This window comes from Fringilla coelebs, assembly GCF_963513975.1.
Source record: "Fringilla coelebs genome assembly, chromosome: 2".
In the NCBI taxonomy this organism is placed as follows: Eukaryota; Metazoa; Chordata; class Aves; order Passeriformes; family Fringillidae; genus Fringilla; species Fringilla coelebs.
The window spans coordinates 8180313-8194702 of NC_140029.1; the positions used below are offsets into that span (position 1 = coordinate 8180313).

Consider the following 14390-nt stretch of genomic DNA (forward strand, 5'->3'; position numbering starts at 1 on the left):
CAAGAGCTGCACCAAAGGCACTTTTGAGGCACCAAGTCAATAACCTGGTTCTCCTTCACCCTGGATTTCAGTAACATCAGCAGATCCGAGGCAGGGAGGTGATCCTGCCCCTCTGCTCAGCCCTGTGAGGATCAGCTGGAGTGCTGTGTCCAGCTCTGGGCTCCTGAAGACAGGACAGACATGGAGCTCCTGGAGCTGATCTACTGGAGAGTGACAAAGGTGATGGAGGGACTGGAGCATCTCAGTGAGACAGGCTGAGGGAGCTGGCCTGTCCAGCCTGGAGAAGAGAGGGCAGAGAGAGCCCTGATCCCTGTGTGTCAGTGTCTGCAGGGAGGCTCAGGGGATGGAGCAGGCTCTGCTCTGTGGGGTGATGGGACAAGAGGCAACAGGAGACTGATGCCCAGAAGTTCCACCTGAGGATGAGGAAGAATTTCTTTCCTGTGCAGGGACCGAGCACTGGGACAGACTGCCCAGAGAGGGTGTGGAGTCTCCCTCACTGGAGCTATTCCAGAACGGTCTGGACACAATCCTGTGCCATGTGCTCTGGGATGGCCCCGCTTGAGCAGGGAAGTGGGACCAGACGGCGCACTGTGGTCCCTTGCAGCCTGACCCATCCCGGGACCGAGTGGTCCCGTAGCACACGGGCAGAGCCATCCCCATGTCCCGTGTGTGTCCCTGTGTCCCGCCCGCGTCCCCCCTTCCCGCTGCCCCCGCCCCGCCCGCGCTTCCCGGAAAGGTTCCCCGTTCGCTTCCGGTTCCGTGCCCCATCATGGCGGCGGCCCCTGCGCCCGGCGGGCTCTGAGCGCTGCGGAGCCGCCCCGCTCCCGCCGCCCCTTCCCCGCTCCGTCCGTGCGGGGCGAGCCGGGCGCGGTGCCGGCGCCGCCGGGAGCCGTTCCCGGGCTGCCGCGCGGCTCCTGCCCGGGGCCGAGGCGCCGCCGCCGCCATGGCGCCGGTGCAGCTGGAGAGCGCCCAGCTGGTGCCGGCCGGCCCCGCGTCAGCCCCGGCCCCGCCGGCCCCCGGCGCCGTGACAGCCGCCGCCAGCCCCGGCTACCGCCTCAGCACCCTCATCGAGTTCCTCCTGCACCGCACCTACGCCGAGCTCACCGTGCTGGCCGACCTGTGAGTGCCGCGGATCTCTCCGTGCCCGGCTGGCCGTGCCGCCTCGCAGCATCCCGGGAGGATGCGGAGGCCTGGCCAGGGATCTGTCCCGGAGCTCATCCGGGGCTGGGTGGGGAGAGGTGGTCGCGAATTCCCATTCATTAAATGTTGGGTTTTGAAGGGACCATAAAGATCACCCAGTTCCTTGGGCAGGGACACCTTCCCCTAGCCCAGGTTGCTCAGAGTCCCTTCCAACCTGGCCTTGAACGCTGCCAGGGATGGGGCATCCACAGCTTCTCGGGGCAGCCTGTGCCACAGCCTCACCAGCCGAACAGGGAAGAATTTTTTGCTGATATCTAACCTAAACTTACTCTTTTCCCATTTGAACCCATTCCCTGTTGTCCTGCTCTCATAAATACCCTTGTCCATCCTCCCACCTGGGGAGATGCCTGTGCAGGCAGGTTGGTTTCTGCATCAGGCTGTGTCCAGGGGCACAGCAAAAGCTGCTGAGTGATCTGTCATAAACTGAGAAAATGACTCTGAGATTGGCTGCTTAAATGCTTAAGTTTGCTCCCAAGTTACTGCCAAAAAATCCCAAGTGGAGTGCTGGTACTGATAGCAAAAATGTGAAACTGGAATGTCTGAAATAGTATTTTCAGATGCTCGTACTCCTTGACTTACCTCTGTAGTTTTTAAAATACTATTTGATTATTTTTGGGAAGTAAGTTATTTACATTTACTTAATGATTTGCTGTGCTGATGTTGTTATGTTTGAAGTGGCAAAACACAGGGATGTTTTTGGGCCAAGAAAAACTTCACTGAAAGCATTTGGACTCTGAATAAACCTGTTTCCCTCTTACTTTGTTTAACTGTAGAGGTTCTTGTGGGGAAGGTGTGTGTTTCAAGAAGTGACATACAGAACAAATGGGAAAAGATAGGTGTAGCTCTTGTACAGTACGGTGTCTGGTAAGGGTGCCAACAGAAGTTTGCCTGACGTGAGTAAAAGAATGACCAAACTCTGGAAAGGACAAGGAATTTTAGAGTTTCAGTTTGTTTTGAAAAAACCTCCAAAATATCAGTCAAGAAGTCCTTCCTGTATGTTTATGGCACATGTAAAGTAACTGATCTCAGCAGCCTTCATCCAACTTTTCAGTTAATTTGAGTAGTTCCAGTTTTTTAGTGACAGGTGATCCATGGTGCTATTTTTAATATACTTTGTAGTTGTGTAGAAGTTCCTGTAACTGAAGGTGTCTAACAGAATTTCTAGTTGTCTGGAATGTATGAGAATAATATATAATACATCTTCTTTTTTCCCCCTTTTTTCATATAGATTACCAAGAAAAACTGATATGGAAAGGTGAGTTGTGATAAGAGAATTGTAATGCATATTAAAATATAGAACTTGTTTAGGATGTTAATATTGATATACTGTTGTTTAAATAAAATCCTTTTCACCTAAGTTCAGATTTTATGCAAGAAAATAAGCTTTGTCTGTCTTGCTGTGCCTATGTAGTTTTAAGACTTTTTTTTCTGCGTCCTGACAATATTGGATTTTGTGGGTGTTTGGGTTTATAGATTTTTGGGGGTTTTTTTGTTGCTGTTATAGTAGGTAAACTCTGTTAAGGGTGTTATTCTCTTCACGAATCTTGAAGCAAAGAATTGGCAGTAAAGCTGATGTGAAAGGGAACTTTAGAATTTAAATAGATTCTAGTTAGAATCTATTTAATGTTTTGCTCAGAAGAAACACTTCAACAATGACAACAAGGTAAAAACCTCTTTTCTGCATTTTTTCCATGATACCTGGTCTTTCTTATCATGAACAGTTTTCTCCTCCTCTTCTATGTGGTTTTGAAGTGAGAAAATGATTAGAGAGCAAATGTAAGAGGCCAGAACAGCATCCTGCTGAGATAAAAAAAATCCATTTACTTTTCAGTTTCTCATAATAAATGTTATGAAACTTGTCAGAATATTGTTCCCTTTATTTGACATGTTAATTGACCTAAATTTCTTTAGAGAGGTATAGGACCTATGATATTTCCAAGAATCTTAATAAAGAATTCTGTGCACCAGGGTGATCATTAATTATCTCAAACGTTCCAAATCTCTAATAACATGTGGAATTAATCCAATTTTCATGGAATCATAACCTGGAATGATTACTTGCACCCATTTTCCTTCTGCATAGTATTTTATTAAGAGAAATGGTGTGGGTTTTGATTTGGTTTAGTTTGCATTTTTAGTTATCACAGTATTTTCTGAAGAAATTACTTCTGACCTGGGTCCAGAGCTCCCTTGTACTCATGGGCAGGCTTTTCCCTTCTAGATATTTAGCATTTCTAGGTAAAGTTGGATTCTACTTTGTTGGGCAACAACAAAGGGTGTGGGGCAACAACTTAAATCCTAATGGATTAGAGAAAAGACAATAAGACCGCCTTCAATGTACAAAGAATGTCCTGTGACTGAAATTGTCTTGAAATTAAATGTTCACATCCTTGTTAGTTTTGACTTTGAACTCCTCTAAACATTTCACCAAACTGGTGAAATGGATTTCCAGCTCTTGGAGGAGCTCATCTGTAGGAATGTGGCTTAATTATCCATATTTTCTCTAGCTTTGAGACTCTGATGGATTCTCTAGTTGGCTTCAAGCTCTGTTTCTTGTAGCTAGAGCCTGGTCATATGGCACATATACTTTGGTGAAAATGTGATGGTGTTATCCTCTAATAAAGTTCACATAAGATATAAATTCTATACTACAATGCCTATTTAAAAGATGCTGGCATAAGAAAAACTGATGAGAAATTATGCATCAAAGTATAGTGCTTTTTTTCAGGGTCATTTATTAGTTATCAATTGTAGGAATAAATAACTCATACATGAAAGTGGTTGGATTGAAAAAACATTAGTAGTGTGGTGGAAAATTAATAGTGCTGAGTTGTGGGGGAAATCCAGGGGCTTTCTTCTTGGTAATGGAGATTGAGTTTTGCACAGTATTGTTATCTTTTTCTGGTGACCTACTTCAGTCTTTGGCCACATCACTGTGTTAGTTTGTTTTCCTCATATCTAACTAGTTTTTCACTGATTTAGTTTGTAGCTGTTGTACCTTGGCCTTTTGCAATTCTGAAAAGTGTGTGGTTCCATCTTCCCTACAATACCCCTTTAGATACTTGAAGATGTCAGTAGGATCTTGCCACAGCCTTTTCTTCTTAAGCAGGAGCAAATTCAGCTTCCCCAGCCCATCCTTGTATTCCACATGTTTTCTGTAATGTAAATCCATCTTCTGATCTCCCCTTGACCACAGAGCAGTTCATCCTGTAGAAGGCAATTTGTTGATATGGGGTGGTTTGCCCTTGGCAAATTTCTGATGATTGTTTCTAGGCTAATTTCATGCTTGGTGTTTGTCAGGGCATAGCTTAGAGAAAGATTTATCCTATGAAAGCTTTTCTGAACTGAACTTAGGCCAAGTGACCTATAGGTCCTAAGATCCTCCTTTGCCCTCTTGAGAAGGACATGGTGTTTACCTTTTTGCTGTCATCAAGACCTTTGATCACTGTGGATTTTGAAAGTGATAGAGAGCATCTTTACAGTGGCATGGATCAGCTCCCTCAAAATCCTTGGATGCAACCCATCTATGCAATGAATTTTTTTTATGTCAAACTTGTTTAAGTGGTCCTTAACTTGATTTAATTCTACTGTAGCTAATGCTTTACTCCCTAGACTCAGCCCTTAGTCTGAAGGATCTTAAACCTGAGATCCAAATTTAGCAGTGAAGACCAAGGGTAAAATTACACTGAGCCACATGGTTGTTAGAAAGTCTTTTAATTTTTGTTTCTTGTTCTTTCCTGAAATTTCATCTTCCTTGAATGTTTATTTTTGTGTAGCCCAGCATGAGGTTATGTACCTATAATGAAAGGCAGTGTAGCAAGTTTGAAGGCCTTTGTGTTTTATTAGAGAAGTAGATTCCCAGTGCAGTTGTCATTCAGGGATGATGGAGGTGGTTCTGGAAGCAGGGTTCTGTCAAATCAAAGTAACAAGTCTTCTCTAACTTCATTTAAGTGGTATGAATGGAACAGTTACCAGAATACTCTGTCTAGATTTGTCAATCATTTTCATTATTAAACTGTGCTTTTTGGGAGCTGGTTTTTTAAATTTCTTTTCAGTCACAGAACATCAATTTAAATTTTTCCTGCTATCGTGCGGCTTTCACCATAGACGTTTGATATAACTACTGGATTTTAGCAACTTCTGTGTGGAGTTCATCTGAGAGATTAGATTGCTGGCTTTCTAAAGTCTCACTGTAGTCATCTTTCAAATCTCATAAAGTTTTCCTGAATCTTTCAAAATTCTCAACTTGTTGTTTTTATAGTGTGGTTACTGTTAGAGCAGTGTGTACGTATAGCAGCTTGTCCACCACTTGAAATCTTAATATCAGGCTGAATGCCATTCCAAAACATGTTCTCTAGAACACAGAGACATTACTGGCTTAATGCCCAAGTTCTTGGATGAGGTTCACAGTATGTAATGGAAGAAACAGGACCAGATGGTATTAGTTGTGCTTCTGGCCTTACATGTTCATATGCTACAAGCAGATAATGCTTGCACAAAGGAGTTAACCTCATTACAACCAGCCCTCTCAGCAGAATCAGGCTCTTTTCGTGCTATGAGTTTGTGTTTTACAGATTGGGATCAGAAGGAGATGCAGCTTCTGTTTGGTAGAGGCCAATATCTTATGCACTAATTAATGTTCTTTTTGTCCAAACGCTTCTGTTACTTCAGAAAACTGGATCAGGAAAACAGCTTAGGTTTGGGGTTTTTTCCAAACTAAGTAGAAAACCATGGTGAAATTAGTAAGCTGAATGCATAGAAAGGGAGGAAAACCTTTATAAACTGTCGATGAAGTGGTATTTCAGAGTGTTTGGTATTACAGATCTACACAGTAGATCTCTGTCTCGTCTGATGCATCTCTGGTGTAGATCTGTAATAGAGCATGGAAATCTGCCTGTGCCCCTACTGCATTCTCTTTTACAAAAAATAGCTCTGAAGACATGCAGACATACTCACCTTCATTTTGACTATCTTGTACAAAAACGGTGGGAGGAATACTGAGAATCAGTAAGTTCTTACCTTAATTTCTTTGCAAGGCAGGAATGGAAAGCAAAGTTAAAGGATGGGGTTTTTGTGGTCTTCCCCACCACCACCCTATTTCCGTATTGTAGCCTACTGTATAAAGATATTGTAAAAATGCTAGAATGATATTTTGTTTAGTATCTTTCTTATTTATTTATTTATTTATTTATTTATTTATCTATTTATAGTGAATATAAGTATATTGTTACTGTCAGTTCCTGTAATCCTTGAGTATGTTGCCTACTTTAAACTTGATCTTAAGCCTTGGGGAAATCCTATAAAAGCTGTAAAGATAATTTAGTTGAGCTCACTATGGAATTGTTTCTCTTTCAGTCAGTAATTAATTCCTATTAATATGCTTTTTGTTTCACCAGACAGTCATGATTTGTTAGAATCCTCATATGTTGTTAGGTATTCAAAACAGAGACTTTTTCCCCCCTTATATTCCTAATCAAACAAGCCACTGCTTATTATTGATGCCTGCATTAACACAATTGAAAGTTATCATTACAGCTCTTTTTTTTTAATTGTCACACAGTTAAATTACAGCTTTATTATATATCTGAGCGTTGGCTTAATGTACCATTTATTTTTTTCCAGAAAAATAGAGATAGTGCAGTTTGCAAGTCGCACTCGTCAGTTGTTTGTTCGTTTGTTAGCCTTGGTCAAGTGGGCTAATAATGCTGGGAAGGTGGAAAAGTGTGCGGTAAGTTAGACACAGTCTGGCATGAAACAGGCTCTGAGGGATATTGCTGCACCCTGACTTCTTCTTACTGCAGGAATTTTAAAAAATATTCCCGTTTAGAAATTGTATAATCTTGTTATTTAACAGTTCCTGTTCCCAAAAACTCATCATCAGCATAAAATGAAAGGCTTGTCTGCACATAGTGTCAGGAGTGATTTGGGTTTCAAGAACAGGACAGGGAAGATGGTGATCTGAGTGTGTTAGTTCTTATTATCACTTTCATCATGATCTTGGATAAATAAGAATAACGTCCAGAAGGTTGCAGAAAAACGAGCCCCTACTGATTACAAACAAGTATGGTTGCATTCCAGTAGCAATCAGCAGATAAAGAGCTGTGAGCTGTACAGATCCCCCACAGCAGTAGGAAAGGCATGTGGATTTAAGTGTCCTTGCATGTGAATGAAAGCAGTGGCCAGAATATTCATTCTTTCTTTGTTTTGTAAATGCAGTTACTTGAATTGGAAGTGACAGATGAACTGAATATAAAGGGCCATTGATTTGTGCATTTTTTTTATTTGCTACCTTTTTAAACTCCTTGTCCTCTGCAGATGATATCAAGTTTCTTAGATCAGCAAGCCATCCTGTTTGTGGACACTGCTGATCGTCTGGCATCGCTGGCTCGAGATGCTTTGGTTCATGCTCGCCTGCCCAGCTTTGCCATCCCATATGCAATTGATGTTCTGACAACTGGATCCTACCCTCGGCTGCCCACCTGCATTCGGGTGAGTAACTGCCCTGTCTGGGGGAGCTTGGGAGTCCCCTGGACAGCATCAAATTCACAGTAATCAAACTTGTGTGCAGATGGTGCTGTAGCTCAATACAGGTCTAGTGCCAAGTCTCTGCAGTGTCAGTTTCTCATGCAGAACACTTCCTGTTTGAACAAGTTATGCTTTCCCAATGAAGCATTCCCTCCATTTATTTAGTTCCGCCAAATTTAGTGATTTTATTCAGTGGTCAGTCTTGGGTAAAATGTAATCAGCTAGAAAGCAAATCTGAGTGTAAGATACAAACTTCACTGGGCAATGGCCTGTAGTATTTATATTTTCAGACTTCTGGTCTGGTTGGTTTTCACAATTGCTGCTATCAATCTGTTACACATGTTTGAGATGCTTGGACTTGCTTGTGTTTATTGTAACAGGATAAAATAATCCCTCCTGACCCAATAACAAAGAGTGAGAAGCAAACTACACTTCATCAGCTAAACCAGATCCTTCGCCATCGACTCGTGACTACAGATCTCCCTCCACAGCTGGCAAATCTTACAGTAGGTAAGAACTGCAATTATTTTTTGAAGGATACATTATTGCAGGCTGATATAAAACTGCTGTTTTAACACTAAAGCAAAGCTAAATGATAGCTTAATTGAGACCATTAGGAATGCTTTATCTATTAAGACTGGGATCCTCTCTCTATATGACATCAAAACATGTGGTTTTTTCCCCTGTTTGAAAAATGAGAGCACTGATAAAATTGCTGAAATATTATTAATTTTCAAGAAGAAATCCTGTGCAGGTAATGCCAAAAACTTTTAGACATTGTCTTGCTCTTTCAGTAAATGTTTTGTGAAACAGTCTTTGGGCTACTTCATCTTAATTTAATTTTATAATTAGTTAAACTGTTAGGTCTTTCTGAAGAAACGCTTTGAACTTGGGTTTAAACAAGTCACTCATGTTGCTTTTATAAGCTGTTTTGATATTCATGTTCAGGCACAGAATTTGTTCATATTTATGCACTGCTTTTGTTCAGTGGCTCATCACAATGCAGATCTCTTAAACTGTTTTGAGATCTGTTTGTGTTTAGCCCAAACATTAAGACAACCTTTTATACAGGAAGGATGGCTATAAACTGGACTAGGTTATTGCAGATTCACTGAGAACAGGGTGGGAGGGGACCCAGTCCGTGCTTTTAACCTAGGCAAGGTTAGCCATTTGTAAACCATTCCCCACAGACCTAGATCAAAAATGTTCCTGAAGAATCTTAGTGCTGGTTTTCTCTAGTCCCTGTGTGAGTGCTTGCAGTATCAGTATTAGAGGTATTTTTGTCTAATGGAAGTATATATGAATAATATGTGTGAGCTCTTAAGAGTTTTCAGTTATATAAGCATTTCAATGACTATTATTTTCTGGTTTAGAGTGTGGTTTGTTTTAAGAGCATGTCTGGGGTGCTCTTGAAAATAATATTTCCTGAGTTGAATGGTTTTAATTTTTTGCGGGAATATTGCTGAATGTCTTTAATTGTAGAGGTATATAATGTAGTTTGTTAAATGATTGAGAAGGTTGACCTGCATGTCAGAGTAAAGACTTGTACTTGCTTGTTTGCTCTGCCTCTCATTTTTTATGACCTTGCTTGCATAGTTTTAAAGTCCTTGCTCCCAATTTGTGAAACAGATAGCAGTGTTCACAGGTGTGAGGATGCACATGTCAATTAGATAAATAATGTGCATAAACTTTGCTTGTTGTGTATATATAAATTCTGCGAAAGATTATCTTCCTCACATGAAAACGGATTTAAAATATTCTAATATTAAATGAATGCTTTGCAGTGAAATGTGTTTTTAGGGCTGGATTTAAGTATGGGCTGAGATCCATGTTCTGAATGTCATTTGAGTATTGCTGAAAGCATTCATTGTTGATAGTAGCAAAGAATAGGAATATTTCAGCCAGATGTTTTGTTTGTCAGGCTGGTAGTCAGCTCAGTGTTACTCTGTACTACAGAAGCACAAGTGTTGTTAACAAGTTATCAGATTTAACAAGTTAACTTCAGGACAGTTTGTACATCTCTCTATGCTGCTTATTGACATTGGGTCTGTTGCAGACTGTAAAATGTTCACAGTTGCACGGAAACATAAGCAACAGAGCAGAAATCATGGGGAAGTAATCCATTATGAGTGCCAGGAGCTACCACACTGTTATTTTTTAGGCATCTTAGGAAGCTGAGTGAAATAAAACATTCTTGTCTTCCTTAGCCAATGGCCGTGTGAAGTTCCGAGTTGAGGGTGAGTTTGAGGCCACCTTGACAGTGATGGGTGATGACCCTGACATCCCCTGGCGCCTTCTCAAGCTGGAAATTTTGGTTGAAGACAAGGAAACTGGTGGTAAAGAAAAAAAATCAAACATTTACACTTTGTTTTTAACATGATATTCATCTCTGACACTGTATAAGTCTTGTTTATTCTGGCTTTTCTGCATATCACCACTTAAGAGAATGAAGTTATATGTACTTGTCCTGTTTTGACCTTGCTTTATAGGCTTTTAATACCTTAACAAAGCTATACAGTGACAGTGTTGTAAAATGACTGAGTAAACCAAGAGTAAACCAAGAATTTCCAGAGTAAACCAAGAATTTTGTTGTTTGTTATAATACCTGGCATGGAAATTCCTCGGTACAGTTGTATCTTTTTTTATTTTTAATTTATCAATTTTCTGAATTATTTTAAATACCTACTTTCCTTTTGGCTAATGTGACTTATTTTTCATTTGCTAAAGATGGTCGAGCCTTGGTTCACAGCATGCAGATCAACTTCATCCATCAGTTGGTCCAGTCCCGGCTGTTTGCTGATGAGAAGCCCCTCCAGGACATGTACAACTGCTTACGTATCCTTCTGAAAGGGGCTTCTGAATTAGGTGTCTAATACAGCCTTGCTCTTGTTAGCTGGAAGTCAGGAAAGATGGATTCCCTGCTAAGCTTGGGGGAAATGTCTGGACATGAAGTTATGGTGGCCTTGAAGTCAATGATGGCCTTGGAAGCAGTAATTCTCAAGTGCATGTCAAATTTAATTCTACACACTAAATCAGCAAAGCTGAAGGTGAGGTATTCTAGGCAGCAGGTTGTGTGGTAGGTCAGTGCAGCAGCAGGTAATTTTGGTTGTGTGGTAAGTCAGTGCAGCAGCAGCAGGTAATTTTGGAGATGAAATACAGAGCTGACTTGGAAGTTCTGGGAGCTGGCAGTTCTTGCTACCAAGAACAGCAGTAAAGTGCAGTTGATGAGGGTATGTTAACTCTATCTGTGTGAATAATGAAAGGAGAAACAGGATGTGCAGTGATTTTCCACTTGGAAAGGGCAGATTGCTTGACAATGTGAAATGGATTTCAGTGAAAGTCTGTCTGCAAAAAGAGTCATGTTTTTTTAGGGTAACCATGGGAGATGGGGTTAGTGGTAACTATAGGGTGAGTGGAATTTCTTTGTTAGTAATCATCTTTTCAGTAAGAGATGATGACAACCAGAAATCTGTAAAACTGGGCTGTGACTCTCCTGTCTATCAACCTGTCCTAAGTTAAAGTTTAGAAAACCACAAAAATAAACCCCTTTGAGAAATATTTGGTGGTGTTTATATGTCTTTATCTCTGGATTCGTACATTAGTGTGTTTTCAGACAGCCTCTTATGTGACTTAGATGACAAAAGGGTTGATGCAGTATAGAGAAACAGGTTTGTGTAGTACACAGACTTCCTGGACATCTTGTATTTCCTTAGCTCCGTGTATTAGACTCCTTCTGCCTGGCTCTTCAGCTGGAAGTCTTGCATTCACAAACACTAATGCTGATCCGAGAGCGCTGGGGTGACCTTGTGCAAGTGGAGCGGTACCATGCAGGGAAATGTCTCTCACTCTCTGTTTGGAAGTAAGTTCATTTCAAAAGGACTGTTAACAAACAATAAATGAAATAACAGGAGGGATTATATTTACCAAGCTTGAGCCATAATTTTTAGAATTGTACTTTCTTTTTGATGTGAGACTCCTAAATTTTTGTAATTAAGTACTTACATGTGTTATGTGATTTACACATTCATGTACAGAAGAGCAGTGGATGCAGTTATTAATAAGTTTGTATTTACACATATATCTAAAAATGGATCAGATCTCTGTCAGACTTCTACTGTATTTATTGCTTGACTTGCACTAGATAAAATGTTAAAAAGCAATCTGAGTACACTTCTGGTCGTGTTAAATTTGCAGTCATCTAGAATTCTTCATGTAGTTACAGTTTACCAACAGTTCTGCTTTAAAATGTCATCTAAAACAAATGCCTTTTTCAGTTCAGCTGACATAATGTTGTTTTTTACCAGAGCACACAGAATCAAGGTTTAGCTACTGAAAAACGTATTTTCTGTTCTTCCAGTTGCATGGTTTAATTATTCTATTTATTTTAAGTCAACAGGTACTTGGCAGGAAAACAGGGACTGCCTCTGTCCATAAGGTTACTATAAAAATTGATGAAACTGATGTCTCAAAACCTTTACAAATATCTCATGAGCCTCCACTGCCAGCCTGTGATTCCAAACTGATGGAAAGAGCCATGAAGGTAAAGGTTTGCTTTGCAGGAGCCATCTAATACTGTGAATCAAAAACTCAAGTGCTTTACATTGTCAGTTTGTTCAACTTTGATTCTATTTAAGGAGCTGTTTCTAAGATTTCTAGTAAGCAGTTACTGTAGGTTGTGTAATGTTTATGTGAGGACCTCAAATTGTTGTTACAAATTATTGGCCTTGACTTAATCTTAAAAAATTGCACCTACTTCACAGTGCATTGTACCACTTGTGAAATGGAATGCTGAGGCTGGGGGGAAACAACAGCAACATACCAGTTATTATTAGGGTTTGGCTTGAGATGCTTTATAGAGATACAGTTCTTCCCTTTCCTGTCTTGGAGCTCCTCTGAAAATCAGCTTTCCCTTATCACTGGAGTTGGCTACCTAGCAGTGCTATGCACTTTAGAAAATCTTACATTATGATTTGGAAACTTGTGCTGAAGAGCTCATGTGGTTTGTTTGTAACAAGTGTTAGGTGAAACTTAGTTTTACATTATCACTAACCAGATTATATCATGTGGCTTATCTGAATGTTCAAATTCCTGTATTTTGAAGGTGGGATTGTTGCAGTGATCCAAAATGAGTAACTGCAGTCAACTTCCTACTTGGATCATGCTTCACTGGGGATAATTCTAGATGTTGGTTAAAGATAGTTAAGAAAAACTGCATTCTGGGTATTATAATAAATCCTCTGTAAGTCCCTCAGCAAATGTGGCTGTGATACTTCAGGATGGCTGTCTGTCATTATTTCTTTCAGTGTTTGGGTTTAGGAGAGTTAGTAAACTGGAGTGAATGGTGTAGTCTTCACACTTTCAGTACAATTTTCCCACAGGGAAAAGCTCGCCAGGTCAGATCTTTCACCTGTCTCTACCTACTGATGGCATCCTCCACCTCCTGTACATACTTTGTGTTTCAGCTTCTTGGCCCATCATGTTACCAGTGCTGACAGACAAGTCTGTATGGTGAATGTCAAGAAACTACCAAGGTTTCAGCTACAGAGGGATGTGGGAAACCTTGTGAGGCATGGTAGCCTTCTACTCTACTTCTAGAGTAGGAATTCTACTGTTAGTATAGTAAATATATACTGCATTTACTAATTTAGCCACTAAATATAGAGTTGATTTAGTGAAGGTGCTGTATTTATGTGTAAATCTAAGAACATACTCTTTATTTTCAGCATCTGCTGAAGATCCTCTGGAGCTGACACAGTCTAAGCTCACTGAATCAAGTCTGCAGCCTGTAAATTAAGATATGAGGCCACTGTAAATTTGAGATGTATCAAAGTTAATGCTGTCCCCCTTTATGAGGACTTGCTTAGAAAAATTATCAGCTGTGGTAAATACAGTGCTGTTGTAGTGTTTGAGTAATGATCTCAGCTGTAATGACGTAGATGGCACACTGGGTTTCTGTTTGTTTAAGATACTGTATAAAACAGTGGCACAAACAAACATGTTTATCTGAGCAGGTTGTTCTGCATTAACCTACTGAAAATTGGTTGGAGCTGTAGAACATGTAGTCACTTAGTGGGGAAGATTTAACCCATTGCAGCTGCTGAGGTGAAATGCTGTAGTGGATAAAGACATGATTTTTAAGGCCTTGTCTTGGAAAGCTTGTCTTTAGGGGCAGGTCATTCTGGTATGCAAAAGCTTGCACCTAATATAGCATGATTCTCTTCTGCATTTATCTCCTACGTTAGAATAAAATTTGAGTTTAATTCAGCTTGAGCAGCTTTCAAAGCAATGTGAGGTTACCTAGAAAAAAGGTTTTGCTATAATCTGGAGCTTTGCTTATGCAAAGTATGTCAATAATGTGACTGGAATGTGAATGAATGTGATTGCAAATGTTTTAATTTAGATTGTACAATAAGTTACAGTGAATGTAAGTGGTGGCATGAGTTTCAGCACTGGCAGTGCAACAGAATGTAGATGCAACCCCCTAGATACTTTTGTGTTTAGTAGGATTGGCCATACTCAGTGTCTGTCACTGCATTATTACCCTATTAAACTTGTTGGATTTCATGTTACAGCTGCATGTGTGTTTGTGTAGAGGCAACCATATCCTAATGAAGTGTTGCTTTGGGGTGTTTTGTGTTTGGAGTCTTTTTTCTTCAGCTTAAGCT

The 14390-nt window shown here is 40.5% G+C and overlaps 1 protein-coding gene across 2 annotated transcripts in view; it reads left to right on the top strand.

Moving 5' to 3' along the window:
• The first annotated feature begins 861 nt into the window (after positions 1 to 861).
• MED14 (mediator complex subunit 14) overlaps positions 862 to 14390 on the top strand; it is a 34594-nt gene continuing 21065 nt past the window's right edge. The window contains exons 1-9 of one of the 2 annotated variants that reach the window (XM_084226867.1): positions 862 to 1119; positions 2429 to 2455; positions 6823 to 6928; positions 7516 to 7689; positions 8106 to 8235; positions 9933 to 10061; positions 10453 to 10560; positions 11452 to 11584; positions 12115 to 12265. In XM_084226867.1, the coding sequence (XP_084082993.1) occupies positions 944 to 1119; positions 2429 to 2455; positions 6823 to 6928; positions 7516 to 7689; positions 8106 to 8235; positions 9933 to 10061; positions 10453 to 10560; positions 11452 to 11584; positions 12115 to 12265 (1134 nt within the window). In that variant the 5' untranslated portion in view covers positions 862 to 943. The remainder of the gene's footprint in view (positions 1120 to 2428; positions 2456 to 6822; positions 6929 to 7515; positions 7690 to 8105; positions 8236 to 9932; positions 10062 to 10452; positions 10561 to 11451; positions 11585 to 12114; positions 12266 to 14390) is intronic. The other variant, XM_084226866.1, reaches the window with a different exon arrangement.